Source organism: Nipponia nippon, unplaced genomic scaffold (assembly GCF_047370975.1).
Source record: "Nipponia nippon isolate SJK-2023a ecotype South Korea unplaced genomic scaffold, ASM4737097v1 scaffold_32, whole genome shotgun sequence".
Lineage (NCBI taxonomy): Eukaryota > Metazoa > Chordata > Aves > Pelecaniformes > Threskiornithidae > Nipponia > Nipponia nippon.
This window is the reverse complement of record NW_028262350.1, coordinates 3,062,059-3,076,706: the sequence shown is the minus strand read 5'-3', so window position 1 is coordinate 3,076,706 and position 14,648 is coordinate 3,062,059. Positions and strand designations below refer to the sequence as shown.

The 14,648-nt window shown below is 59.2% G+C and overlaps 1 protein-coding gene across 5 annotated transcripts in view; it reads left to right on the top strand.

Annotated features, from left to right (window-relative positions):
* SKAP1 (src kinase associated phosphoprotein 1) overlaps positions 1-13,079 on the top strand; it is a 158,295-nt gene extending 145,216 nt beyond the window's left edge. For all 5 annotated transcript variants that reach the window (XM_087770107.1, XM_087770108.1, XM_087770105.1 and 2 more), the window contains 2 exons: positions 12,127-12,245; positions 12,855-13,079. In XM_087770107.1, the coding sequence (XP_087626233.1) occupies positions 12,127-12,228 (102 nt within the window). In that variant the 3' untranslated portion in view covers positions 12,229-12,245; positions 12,855-13,079. The remainder of the gene's footprint in view (positions 1-12,126; positions 12,246-12,854) is intronic.
* The last annotated feature ends 1,569 nt before the right edge of the window (positions 13,080-14,648 follow it).

The following is a 14,648-nucleotide window of genomic DNA, read 5'->3' as shown; positions in this document are numbered from 1 at the left end:
CGGCCCCGATGCGGGGAAGGGCAGCGCGTGCAGCGGTGCCTCAACTGAGCAGGTACGGACCTTTGGGGACGAAGAGCACCTCCAAGTCTCAGGCTTGTTAAGACCAAGGCCACGTTTTATAGCTGAGGAAAAGAATCTGATTTAGTTTCGCATCCTGGCGATAGCCACAGGATGTCCCCAGGGTGGACACGGGTGATCAGACGCCGCAGCGATGGGCAGGAGAGCCGCGGTGGCAGTGTCAGGCCTCCCTTGGAGGTTTTGTCCATCCATCGGAGCCCTTGAGGCCGGACCCGCAGCACGGGTGCCCTTCGCTCCTGCAGGCTCCGAGTTGGGCAGCGCTGGCGCTGCGGCTGACCACCGGTTGCCCGTCCGCCTCCCCGAAGGTCTGCAGCCAGTGTGGCACAGACAAAAATGCGGATTTGAGGCCAGCTCCTGCGTGTCCTCGCGGAGGCAGCTGCATCCCTGGCAGCAGCAGAGAGCAGCTCTGAGTCTGGGCTTCAGCATCCCTTTCTGGAAGGCTGAGAATTCCCCGTCTCTGGATCTCAAAGCACTTTATGGTGGTATTTAGTGACCCGCTGCCCCCTGGGACGGGGCTGACGTGCTCTGGGCACTGAACCCACAGCCCTGGCTCATAACCTCATTTATCCAGGGGGGTGACACCAGGAGCCACCCACAGCCATCCCTGGGGGTGATACCCGCAGCCCTCGGTGCCCACGCCGCTGCCGGCACCTCAGTCCATCCCGCCGATGGCTGAGCGGGTTGGGTCCCCCCCGCGCCAGCTCGGGGACACAGCTTGGAGTCACGGCAGGGTTTTCGCTCTCTTCAGTGGCTCCAGATTGCGACTCTTGTGCTGGCTTCCTCACACGTAACCGATCGGTCCTGAGAGCTTTTCCCCTGTAAATTACTTTGCGCGACGGATGCTCGCGGCCGCCGCAGAACGGAGGTGGCGCGGGGCCGGGGGGGGGAAAGGAGGGAGGTGGTGAAGGGAGGGGGGGGAAAGGTGTTTGAAAAGCCTGTTCACTCAGCTGCATTTTAATTTCCTTTTCAATCTTGTCCCAATTAATTTCGCAAAATTAATCTCAGAAGCAAACTCGGCAGCATCGAGGCTGCCGTTTTAGCGGTGCGGTCGCTCTGTCTGAACATGAAATAGTAGCTAATATAAAAATCCATCTGGTGTCTTTGAAACACACGCCGGCTGCTGCTCGGGTCCTGTCTGACATTTTGAGCATCAACAGCGGGGAAAAGGGATTTGGGGGTTTTAGTGGACATGGGTAGCTGGGGGGGACTCGGCAGCCCCGGGGCTGCGGGCGCGGGGAGGGTGGGGGGTGCTGCGGCAGAGGGGGTGCACAGTCCTGGCCGGGGTGAGGGCAGCATCGTCACCCGCTGCACCCCTCCTCGGAGCGGTCCCTTCGCTGCCATGTCTGGAGTCCAGGGGATGTCACTGTCAAGGGCTTTTCTCATCGTCCCCCCAGACTCGGGCAGGAGGCTCCTTGTCGCACCCCCAGTGCCACCAGCGCTTTGTTGGGCCCCGGTGCCACAGGGATAAGGGGGCCGGGGGGGTCACAGCTGGAGCTGGCCGAGCGGCAGAGCCCATACCCCACCTCGTCACCCTGCTTTGCAGGGACCCCGCTACCCCGCTCCGTGCAGCCCAGCTGGGCTAACACATGGGGAAATGAATTTGGGGAGGGGGAAGCAGTAATCCCAGCAAAAACCCCGGCATCATGTCCCTTTCCCCGGCACCGGTCCCTTGTCCCCTGGCTGAGTGATTTGTACGTTATGATAATTATTTGAATGCAGCGAGACTTCCTATTTTAAGTGGGCTTAGTTGGATGTGACAAGCAGGCCATAAAACCGGATAAGTTAATTCTCTCAATTGCTTTCAATGAAAGCAGGGGGGGAAGGGGGGGCATATTCCCATACCCCGGACCCCGAGCAAAAGGCGTGTGGTGACATCTAGTGGCATTTTGCCTGGATTTGGGGCCATCTCGCTCGTGGGGAGAGGCCACGGGGGTGGCCACGGGCCCCCCCGATGCGCTGAACCTGGCGGGTGATGGAGCCATCGTGTAATGAGCCTGGTCGGGGCTCAGCGCGCAGCCACATCCCGGGGCGGTGGGCTCAGCCCCCGAGGTCTCCGGTGGTGTGGGCTGCGCTGCGGAGATGGGCTCCCGAGGCTCGGCGGCGTTCGACTCCCATTAATAACCCCTCTGGGAGGCTCCCGGGTTGGGAGGGATGGGGATGGGACGGCGGGGTCAGCTGGAAGGCAACGGTCACCCACCGGTCAAATTCAAGCGAGGGCCATCCTTCCCCCGCCGGCCCCCTCGCCCCCCCGGCGGGAACCAATCGTCCAGAACAAGCCCCTGGCAGCCTCATTCCTCCCAGGTAATTTTTATAAATGAGGGGACACCCATCGCAGGCGAGGACAAAAGGGTGGCCGAGCGCCGGGGAGGCAGCGCCGATGATGCCCAGTGCCTGCGCGTCCACGCTGCTGCGTCCCAATTTTTGCCCCATTCGCAGGGACTCACCCGCACGTCCCCATTGCTGCATCCCAGATTTTGCCTCATCCACAGGGACTCACCCACACGTCCCCACTGCTGCATCCCAAATTTTGCTGCAACCCCGCTGCTTTCACCCCACGCTGAGCACCGTGCCAGCTCCAAGCATGCCGTCCTGCCCTCCGTGGTGGGTGACCCTTGTCCCCACGGGGCAGCGGTGGCTGTGGCAGGGACACGTGGTGGCCCCTTCCCCGTGGTCATGGTAGCCCAATGCCAGCCCTGGTGGTCTTGGGGGGCTGCTGAGATGTTGCCCCCCGGCCCGTGAACTTCTCCTGGGCTGGCACGTGGTTCTGCTGGGGGGGTCTGAGGTTTAAGGCATACTCTGACCATTTATTTTGCACTGAAATTTATAATAAATGCTGTTAAAGACTTTGGCTTTGACAGAGGTAATAATAAATTCACTGTTAAAGACAGTAGTTTAATTCCTTATACCCTCCAATACTGCACAGAATAAACTATATTCATCACCGAGTAATTTTTTACCACATAAATCTTTAAAACTAACCGTTGTAGGCTGTTGAGGCTGAAATATTGTGAATTTATTAGATATGCCCATGTAGTATTGGATTCAGAGGTTTCCATTCGAATATATTACAGGGGAAATTTGTGTCTTTAAGTGTGACAATCCTTCCATTTTCCAAAGCCAGCGTTATAACCAGCAGCTCCTCCAGAGTCAACTCTGCCTTTATTAGACAGAGATTTAGTAACGAGCCCCTCGCTAATCTGCCGGGGAGGTGGGGGTGACATTTGCCGCGATGCCCCGTTTCAAATGGGTGGCAAAAAACAAAAAAAAAAAAAAAGCTTTTTGTTTCCAGTATAACAAATGCCCAACAATTTCCAGGCTTATTTTGTAAATGGAAGTGGAGATTTCACTTGGGGTTGTGACAACGGGAAATATTAAAGCGGAGCCTCGTCGTTAAACCCATCCCTCCCCGGCCATAACTTTCACGGGCTGCCGTCGTTTTATGGATCTACATATTATATACATATATATGCGTGCGCGTGCGGGTAGATGGATACGAGTCGTTTTTATTTGAGGGGTGGTTAATCGGCAATAGAGGGAACGAGAGGAGAACAGGGTGAAACCCCAGTTGCACGTAGGCGAAATAGATGAGGAAGGTTTTAAATCGGGCATCGATTTGCCAAGAGGTGACGGGCAACACCTCTGCCACCCTCACGACTTGTGATTTTTATTTGTCTGAGCCTGTTGAGCACCCGTGTTTCGAGCAGGCATCCTTGTTTCCTTTGCTAATGTAAAATACCAGCAGACAGTAGAAATCTTTGTTCGTTAGAGAGAGACGGAGATAATTATAAAACCATCTCCCGGTTCATGAGGCGCGGGTAACATTTAGACCAATTGATGTGGTAACATTTAAAGCAGTTATATTGCAAAATGTCACGTACAGTCTAGTTTCATTAGAGACGAGTTAATAGATGGATGGAATTGAAACTCCCAGGCCTGGGCATGAAATAAGAAGTTTCCCTTTGCCATAACTCAGCCTCTCCGGCCGCCGCCGTGCCCTTCCCACAGACCGAATCCCCAAAGGTCTAAAACTTCCAGCGCTTCGTCCGCTCGGCAGCAGTCACAAATCAAGAGTTAAAAATGAGAATCGCGGACACCACAGAAATCCCGCGGCCGGGGGAAGGGGGGTTCGGAGGAGCCCGGTTCGGAGGATAACGGTAATGCACACAGTTAATATTCAGCATCCCCCATTTGTGCTCTCCTCCACCCAAGGATGCTCGCAAGCCACCGGTGTTCGCGCTCGCTTCTGCACCGTCTCGCCTTTTCTCTTTTTTTTTTTTTCTTTTCCAAGCTGCTCCATCTGTAAATGAACAAACGTCTTGATTTTATAGCCTTTTGCTTTGTAGCACGGAGGGGTGGAGGGGAGGGGGGAGAAGTAGTGGAATGCCTAAGTAAGACTTTAATTCCAAATTCATTTACGCTATAGCGATGAAGTTGTCACAAACCATAATGCAGTATTTAATTAAAATAACAGAAGTGTATCTAGATATGTCCTGGGGTAGCTATCACCAAATTATAGCCTGCGCTACCCGGATTGTATTTATGAAACGGTGGTGTCTAAGGTACAGCTGAGCGGATGCAAGAGAGGAAACGTTTAAAGCATCGTTCTCGCCAAGGCTGCGTCTCCTTCCTCTCCTGCCCTTCCCTGCTGTGGCTCCCTGCTGATTCGGGACCCTCGGCGCAATTTCGGCTGCGTGGGGGTCCCAGCTCTGGCTCCTGGTCCTGACCCAGGGTATCTGGGGGCTGCCAGTCGTTACAGAAAGGGGCTGGAGCTGGCCAGGGCTGGGACCGGGGTGCAGGGCAGAGGGGGGCACCCGCTCCCGGTGACCCCCTGTCCCGGCTCGGGTGCCTCTCCCAGCCCAGCAGCAGTGGGTGCACCCACCCCCGGGGGTCCCTCGCCCGCTCCCCGTGGCCTGCGCAGCAATCCCTGGCGGCAAAATGGGTGGTTTAGGGTCATCGATTCGTTAGGAGCATAAATCCTAATGGAGGAACGAAGCCGCGACTTTTGGGCTGGTTGGGGTCGGGCTTTGCACTTGGCGAAGCGGGTGGGAAGAAAACGGGCGTTTTTGCAAGTTCCCGGGGAAGTCACGGAGCCGTCGCCTTTGCCGCGTCCCCTCCGCCGCTCCCCGTCCCCCCTCCTGGCCCAGTGGCCACAGCCAGCCCCTCGGCTGTCCCCCTCGTCCCCCTCCGCCTCTCCTGGACGAGTTCTGAATGAAGGGGAAATAATCGCGGTGACCTTTGCAGGGAAGCGGCCCTGGGGGTTACTGTATAAAGATATTTTGATAATACCCATCACGTAATCGGCCCTGGCTGCTCCCATCCGCGCCCGCTCTCGCAGCTCGGGGCGTCGGGGAGGGATGGCTCCTCGCACACGCGCGTGCACGCACGCATGTACGCAATTATTTCGAGCCCTCTTCACAGGTCACAGGCAGAGTTTAACTCAGATGGCTGCTAATTTTCATCAGGCGTGAGCGTTCAGGACTTTAAAGGCGAAAATAATTGGCTGCAGAACAAATTTGGGAAATGGAGTGTGCGATAAAGCAAATAAAAATCTCTCCCGGTTTTTTCCCCCCTTCCCAGTGGCGGGGAGGAGGGGGAGAGGGCAGGGATAGGTGGGAAGGGAACAGGCCTCGTCTTATTTTACCTCCCTTGCAACTTCGCCATTAAAGTTGCACCTACAGCTAGGAAGTTTGTCCGTGAAAAATGGTCATTTTGTTTCCCCTGCTCAAAGCACGTTATTAAAATGCTAATTTAAAAGAAAAAGGAGTTAAATATCTAGCAATGGTGCAGTCTAATTGCAGCCATAATGAGCTCTCTAAATGTGAGTGCCCCTGACACACAGAGAGCATAAACAGCCAGCAAACACATCATTAGTGCTCCCGTTCATTTATTCTGCCGACCTGGCGATGACCCCGCGGAGGTCGGGGAGGAGCAGGTGGATCCGGCTGCGCGGCCCCCGGGGATGCGGGAAGCGAAGCCGGCAGCAGCTGCCATGGCAACGCGGGGGATGCGACGCCCGCCCGCCGCGCGCCCGGACCCCGCGCACCCCCGGACCCCGCACAGCCCCCCCGGACCCCGCACACCCCGGACCCCGCACAGCCCCGGACCCCGCGCACCCCCGGACCCCGCGCACCCCCGGACCCCGCACAGCCCCCCCGGACCCCGCACAGCCCCCCCTGGACCCCGCACACCCCGACCCCCGCACACCCCGCACCCCACACACCCCAGCCCCCGCACAGCCCCGGACCTCGCGCGCCCCCTGGACCCCGCACAGCCCCCCTGGACCCCGCACAGCCCCCCTGGACACTGCACACCCCGGACCCCGCACAGCCCCCCGGACCCCGCACAGCCCCCCTGGACCCCGCACACCCCCCGGACACTGCACACCCCGGACCCCACACACCCCCAGACCCCGCACAGCCCCCCTGGACCCCGCACACCCCAGACCCCGCACAGCCCCCCTGGACGCCACACACACCCCCGGACCCCGCACAGCCCAGACCCCACACACCCCCCGGACCCCACACACCCCCCGGACCCCACGCACCCCCAGGACCTGCGCACTCCTCCTGGATCCCGTGCGCCCCTTCTGGGCCCTGCACACCCTTGGACCCCGCACACCCCTGAACCCTGCACACCCCTGTGCTCCACGCACCCCCCTGGACCCCACAGATTCCCCTAGGCTCCAGGCACCCCTCCTGGACCCCGCACATCCCCTGCACCTCACGCACCCCGCCGGACCCCACGCACCCCCTACACCCCACACACCCCCTACGCCCCACGCACCCCCCCGGACCCCACACGCAGCTGTGGGGTGGTTTGGGGGTGGCAGCACCCAGCAGCCCTGGGGGGGAACGGGGGCGTCCCAGTGCAGATGGAATCATAGCACCACAGAATGGTTTGGGTTGGAGGGGACCTTCAAAGGCCATCCAGTCCAACCCCCTGCCACGAGCTGGGACAGCTTCACCTGGGTCAGGGTGCTCAGAGCCCCGTCCAGCCTGGCCTTGAATGGTTCCAGGGATGGGGCATTGACCACCTCTCTGGGCAACCCCTGCCAGTGTCTCACCAGCCTCATCGGAAAAAATTCCTTCCTTCTATCCAGTCTGAATCTCCCCTCTTTTAGTGTAAAACCATTCCCCCTTGTTTTATCGCTGCAGGTCCTACTAAAAAGTCTGTCCCCATCTTTCTTATAAGTGCCCTTTGGAAAACCTCATGGGGGGATCGGCCTTGGTGTGATGGGGAAACTGAGGCAGGGAGAGGGGATGCACCTGAGCTGGAGCATCACGGCCCTAGGTCACAGCTGTGCCGGGGCGGGGGGACCCGGGAGTGCAGTGCTGGGCCCAGCCCCCCCCCGCCCGGGCTGCTGCCGCCTCGGGGTCCCCCATCACCCAGCATCTGCGCCCGTTCGGCATGGGAAGCGCGGAGCAGGATGGGGCCCTCCGGAGAGAGGAATAGTGGCAGCCGCATGTGAAAGCGAGCGGCCGAGGAAGGAGATTAATAAAAGCGATTCTTTGGAAATGATTTTTGCTCCATTCCAGCCTGTTTGCTTCTAAACAGCCTTGCTAATCGCCTCCCAGCAACAGCACAATAACTTCCCTCTGATTTCTCCCCCCCCCTTTTTTTTTCTCCTCTCTCTCGCCTGTCCGAGGGGCACAGGAACACCATCCCTGGGAAATATTTTAAAATAAAAAATATCCCAGCCGACACCCCCGTCCCTCACCCTCCCCTCCCTGCACCCCCCTTCTCCCGTGCACTCTCGATGAACCTGTGATATTGTAGCAATGGCCCTTGAAGTGCAGTGGGGAGGTGATTTAGGAGAATATTAAAGGCAATGTGGAGATTCGAAGGCGCCTCTCTCAGGGAGATCTGGAGAAATACGCAGCACAGATGGGCTGAGCAGATTAAACATTTCCGTCACATTGTTTTCAAATTGTGTTTGCGGTGCCTGAGGGTTGGTACTGCGGTCAGAGCGCGGCGGAGCCGCGGAAAGCTGGGAGCCGCGCGCTTTGTGGAATAAATATTAATACGGCAGTTTCACATGGGCTCCCAATCCCATCAGTGCCGCGGGTCGGATGCTGCCGCCGCTATTGTCTCCCAGCCCGGCCCCGGCGGCTGGCGGGGCTCCAGCTGCACCTTCTGCCCGCTCCCGCGCTGCACGGGGGCCCGGCCGCCGCCGTCTGTCTGCCCCGGCCGTGTGTCCCCCGCGCCGTCCCCCCTGGCTGCGGTGTCCAGGCAGGGAGCCAGCCGGCCCCGGGGTGCCCGAAGGGACGTGCGTCCCTCCCATGGTGGCAACCCCAAGCCGGGTCATGCCACCGCCGCGGTGTGCTCAGGGTTGGCTTGTCATCGGGCGCCTTGGTCCGTGGTGCTGCCTTGGTTGGTTGGTTCCTTGTTTTTAATAGGAAATGACTGATGGGCTACATCCTGAATGCCTTCGGTCAGGCCGGTCGCCCCACAGAAAGCCTGAGAACTCATCTCAAGGAGGAGCCGCAGTGTTGCCCTTGCCAAAACTGCCCCCATGGCTCCCCAGGCCCAGGTGGTCACTGCTGCCGGGCCTTCCCCAGCTGGGGACCGTCACCTTCCTCTCCCTCTGTCTCCCCTAGTACTGCTTGCTCTGAGCCCCTTACATCTGCTGGCTTCTTCCCCCTGGGCTGGGACATGGAGAGCCTGGTGGGATGGGATGGGATGGGATGGGATGGGATGGGATGGGATGGGATGGGATGGGATGGGATGGGATGGTGCAGCCACCCTGGGCGATGCCGGAGCAGGCACTGCAGACAGGACAAGGGGAAGGAGCAATGCCCCAGCCCCAGCTGTGTGTCCTCAGCTCCTTGTACCAGCTGAGAATTGAATCATTGGAAGCAAGTGGGAATCATTTATTTTTATAGGGATTTACCCTACAAAAGAGCAGCGTGGTGGGGGGCAGGTAATGGTAGGCCATGATCTGAAGCAAAGGGTGAGCGCTGCCCAGATGACTCCTCCATGAGCCAGGCTGGGTGATGTGCCAAGGAAACAGCGTTCCCAGCCGCATCCCTCAGCTGCCGCCGGCCCCGAATTCCCCAAGGACAGGTAGCCCCTCGATTTCAGAGCCTACTGCAGCTCCGAGCCAGTTTTCGAGGTAAATAGATGTATAGCTGACCTGGTATAAAACTCCCCGGTGTCAGCCGACCCCTCGCACGCCCGCCATACCTCATCTATGAATTAGATTCCTCCATTTTCCTAACAATAATGTATGACAGACAAGCACTAATAATGGGGCCAAGCAATCATAAACCGATAAGTCCCTGACTGATTGGCTTTTCCTTCGGCATCCATCAAAGCGTCATTGATCTTCTGTGCAAAGGGGGGTGATTAATGGCCCTCCCGAAGCCCGACGGGGTTGTTTACGAGGGCTGGCGAAGGAGCGCGGTGGCAAGGAGGGCTTGGGAGCACCGGTGGGGAGTAAATATCATCTGCTCGGTGAAGGAAGAGCCCGTGTTTCTCGGTGAGGGGCGGGAGGGATGTCGGACGGGACAATTTGAGCTCAGTGGAGCAGGGAAAGTGCTGCTGGAGAGACGTGGCTGCACGTTTAGGTCCCACCAGGCGGTTGTCCATCTGAGGCCCTGCAGGGGACAGTTGGCCACGTTGCCATCACCACCTTTGTGACTGTGGGCTTGGGTTGTGGGATGTCCCCCCCGATGGGGATGGGGGGTATCTGAAGCTGGGTCATTCAGGGGCTCCACTTTCCTCCTGCTGGGAAGAGCGTCGTCTCTCCTGGGTGATGCTGGAGGAGCCGTGGTGCAAGGCAGGAGAGAAACCAGGTTGTGGTTGTCGTCTTGTTTCTTTTTCCTCCTTTTCCTTCTCCCTTGTCGATGGAGATTAGCAGCATAAAGCTTTTTACGGCCCCGTGCACCAACCCACCATAAAAGCCCTGATTGCGGGTGATTATCTGAACGAGCGTCTGCTTCGGGTTCGCCTGGCACCGGGGATCCTGGGAATGAAACGTGGAGAAGTGCTTTGAGGGGTTTTCTTCCTTCTGGGAGAACATCACAGCGTTTCAGGAGCGGAGTGAGGCCATCGTGGCCATGTAGAGGATGGCTGAGCAGGGGGATGGCCGCTGGGGTGTTGGGATGACCCCCAAATCCAGTTCCCTGTTACATACCAGCCTGGAAAGGGCACTGGGTTCCCAGTTTGCTCGGCTCTGCTGCATTTCTGGGGACGGGGCAGAGCAATGGCTTTGCTCTGCCTCCTGGCTGATGCCCGGTGCTGTGTGCCAGGGCCCCGGGGGGCTCCTGGCACAGCATCAGCACCCATGGGTGCTGCCTCCAGCACCCTGCCGAGCTCCTGCCATGCAGCATCTGACGGAGGTTGAGCAGGCGGAGGGCGCAGAGCATCCCGCTCCCCTCTCCTGATGCCACCATACCAGCACGCTCGGGGCCCACCGACCTCGCTGGAGCAATTATCTTCCCAATTAGTGCGTTTTCAGTCCCTTCTGTAAAGTCTCAGCTAAATTACTTCCCCCGCCCCAACACAGTCCAGGCAGGTACTGAGCACAGAGGCCCCATTAGCGTGTAATTAGGTAGATTCCAGCAAAACCATCCTCAAGCTCCCTCCTTCTCCTCATCCCCCTCCAAAAGCCGGTATCAGGCATCAGCACGTTAGCGAGATGTAAATTAGCACCTCCAGACGAGAGCAGAGTTCACCCTGCACTGGGCTCTGCCTTGCTGTGCCAGTGCACTCCTCGTTTTAATAGTTTAATAAAAATTAGCATAATTAACGAACATCTGTATGATCCAGAGTGGTGCAATTTGGCACTTGGAAACGAGGACTTAAACATTATTGCTGGGAGTTTAATGTTGTTTTAATTCTTTTTGGCACTGCGCAGTGAAATAAACGCTCGGTGCCGCGAGTTCTCGGCTGGCTCTCATTTGCATTTTCCTCCCTTTGATTATGAGCAATCGCGGACTACCCAGCAATTCATCAAAGCAGAAATTATTTTAAAATACCTCATAGCTTTCAGGCTACGGCAGAGCTGGGGGGGACGAGCGGAGGCTGGGGGCTCCCCGTCGCACCTGGGGTGCATCTCGGCCCCTCTGCCCATGGCTCTCCAGGCTACAGCAAATAGACCCAAATTTTTCCGTCTGGTTTTGCAGCAGGATTTTTTCCTCCCTGGCTGGTGAGGACAGCGGGGCAGGGGGATGTAGCCCCCATCCGTCCCCGCTCCTCCCTATCCAGCAGCATCGCGGGGGCTTGACTCGGTGCTGTTTGCTGGGGTGTGGGTCCCTGGGGAGCATTGGGGTCCCAACCTGGGGAGTGTCGGGACTCCTGGGACCCTTCCCTGGCTCCAGCGAGGGCAGCACCATCTGCAGAGCTGGAAGCCTCGGGAGCAATGTCTGTCTCTGGTGACTCAGCCCCTCTCCCAAGCAAAACCCTTTCCCTGTCGGGAAGCAGGGATGAACTCGGGGACACATTAAATGCCCCAACCAGGCCGGGGGTGTCAGAGCTCGCGTGGGACATGAGACGGGACGTGCTGCTGTGCACATCACTTTTAACATCTCCTTTTAAAAAAAAAAAAACCTCTCTTATTTTGATGGCAAACTTCTTAAGCCTGCGTGTGCTAACTCCTCCTCTCGCGCACACCGGGGGAAGTTTTCTCTGTTATTATTTGCCTCCAATGTCTGCTGTCAGGGGAAAATCACATGTAAATCTGGGGAGGGGACGGGTTACCCAGGCATGATCCACCTGGAGAGGCTTCACAGAGTGCCAGGCTGGGGCCTGGGCCATCCCGAGGGTTGCCATCTGTAACTGAAATACCCCAAAATAGCAGGGTGTGAATTAAATGCTGAGTTTCCAAGCAAGCCCCAAGCCATGCCCTGCAGGACCTGGGGAGAGCGGCCCAGAAGGAAGGGGGGGGTTAGGAAGGACAGGGAAGGATTTGCAAGCGGGAGAGGTGGGACTGGGGTATTTTCGGGTCGGAGTCTGGGGGCTGCTCTCTGTAGATCCAGGTACCGAAGGAAGGGACCTGAGCCACGTCCCCTGCCCTGGCACTAAACCCGCGTCCCTGTGTCTCCCCAGGAGTACGGCGTGTACGGCTGGTGGGTGGGAGAGCTCAACAACGTGGTCGGGATTGTCCCGAAGGATTACCTGGCAGCGGCCTACGACCTGGAGGAGCGATGAGGACCGCGGCACCCCAGGTGAGAGGTGGCACCCCGGGGTGCACCCGCTGGGGAGGCGGCTCCATTCCTGGGGTGCCCCAGCATCTCCAGGGTGCTGAGCCTTGAGGATTCTCTTTGGCTCCATCTCCTGAACTCCATTTTACATGGGAGCAGGCGAGACCGGGAACCACAGTTGCAGCTCAGGGACAATGCCACCCTCTCCGTGTCCCTCCCTGCATTTCAAGTCCTTCAAGCTCCGGGGAGGAACGTGCTAAAACCCCGGCAGCCACCTCCATCGGACCCACAGAGTTGTGTGTCACCAGCTGTAACACCAGCGCTGACACCAAGCGCTGCATAGGCAGTGTTCTTCTCCCAAACAAAACCCCTTATGGAGGCATTTGGCAGATGGGGAAACTGAGGCACGGGTCAGGGCTGGGAAAGTGGAGGGGGTCTGCAGCCAAGCTAGAGGCAGAGTCCTGACCCCTGCCTGGGGCAGCGAGACCTCCACGTTCACCCAGAGATCTCCCACCCTCCTTATCCCCTCTGTGCCCACGAGTCACCGACGTGTGAGGCCGTGTCAGTCCCAGCCTGTGTCTCGGTGTCCCCTTCCCCACCGTCACCCGTGTCTCTCCCCCTCCCCGAATCCAGGTGCTTCTCCCTGGCCATGCTGAGAAACCGGTTACGCTGTCCCCACCACCAGCCCCAGCCTCCTGTGGGAACCCGTTGCATGAAGAGACCCACGTCCCACCACCCAGCCCTTGCACGGTGCCCTGGAGCCCTGCTCTGCCCCATGGTACCCGCTGTGATGCCACCGGGGCATTGCAGGGGCACGGGGGGGGCTGGTAGCCCACAATAAAGCCATTTTCCTCTCCATGTTTGGCTGCTCCAGACTTAGTTGTGGATCTGGAGCCGGAGCTGGGCGCGGGCAGTGGCCCCTCGCCCCCAGCCCCAGCTCTGAGCATCCCCAGAGCCCTCTGGTCCAGTCCCATCCCAGGCCACGACTGAGGATTAACCCTCCTCCTCCTCCTCCTCCTCCTCCTCCTCCTCCTCCTCCTCCTCCTCCTCCTCCTCCTCCCGCACTTGGCTGAAGGGCCACTAGATGGTGGTAAGTACCTGCTGACTGCAGCCTTCTCGGGGAGGGTGCCCAAACCCCCTGGGCTGCACCAGAGCAGCCCCCCGGCACCCGCCAGCCCTCGGCCGGCAGCGGCTGGGGCGCTTGGTGCCGAAGCAGGAGCATCGCCCGCAGGGTGAGCCCAGGCGTCGGCCGAACGGCTTCTCCGGAGCACAGCTGTGCAGATGTTTGGAAGCCAGGCACAACCCGGGGGACCCTGGGGGCATGCAGGGGGTTGCGGGGACACAGCCGAACCCATCCCGGTGCCTGCTGCCTCGCCAGGCTCCCGCGCATGGCCTCGCTCGCACCGGCGAAGGCACCTCCCTAACGGACATGTCTTTGGTGTGGAGGATGGGTTTGGGATGCCCAGAGCTCAGCTTGGCAGGGCACAAGCTTGTCTCAAATCCCTCCAGTGTTCCCGAGCTGCTCTCCCAGCCCCGGCTTTCCGCAGCGGGGGTGACCCTGAGCAGCTGTGAGAGCCCGTGCTGGGACGGCAGGGATCTGCGCACCCGGAGAGAGCAGCGCTCCCTCTGCTCTGCCCCTCGGCACAGTGCTCAGCACTCCCCTGCCTCCGTTTCCCCATCCGTGAGCATCTCGCCCAGGACCAGTTCATTTTTGAGGCAGCTGCAGGGCTCAGTATCCATCTCTCCATCATCATTCCTGGGAGTCCTTTGGGATCCTGGCAGGGAGGAACCAATGCTCTTGCCCAGGCGGATGCTCCGGTGCAAAAAGGACCAGGGCTTGGGACTGAGTGGATGCATCTGCCCCAGCCCCACGTATAGGAACTGGCCTGGCTGTTTGCACCCCATTACCAATCCTGATGCTCAGGCATCAGGAGGCCTGATCCTGCCCCAGATCCGCTGGCTTGCCCGGGACTCCAGAGCTGAGACCTTCATGCTGTGCTTGAGGAGGGGCTGGGGAGATAGGATAGGAGAGGGAGAAGGGAGCAGGATGCTTTGGCCAAGCACGGGCTGCTCCAGCCCCGGGTCAGAGCGGGAGCCCCCCCGTCACATTGCACGGCGTTGGGGAAGCACCGGGGTTGGTTTGCACAGACGTGAGAGGCAGCCTTCCTTGGGGGGTTGAGGATGCGCTGTCTGGAGAGCCTGGCCCGCTTCCAAGCAGCGAGGCTGTTTTTCTGGCAGGCGGTGAGGAGGAGAGAGACGTGCCAGGCTGCGAGGGCGCGGGGAGGGGGCCGAGCCGTCCTCGCCTGCTCCGGGTGGGGAAGGTTACCTTGGGCGGCTCTGCGTGCCCACCGTGTCCCTGACCCCCCAGAGGCGATGGGGTTGCGGCTCCGTGCCCGGAGCTGACTCACCGGCTGCCGTAACCCCTGG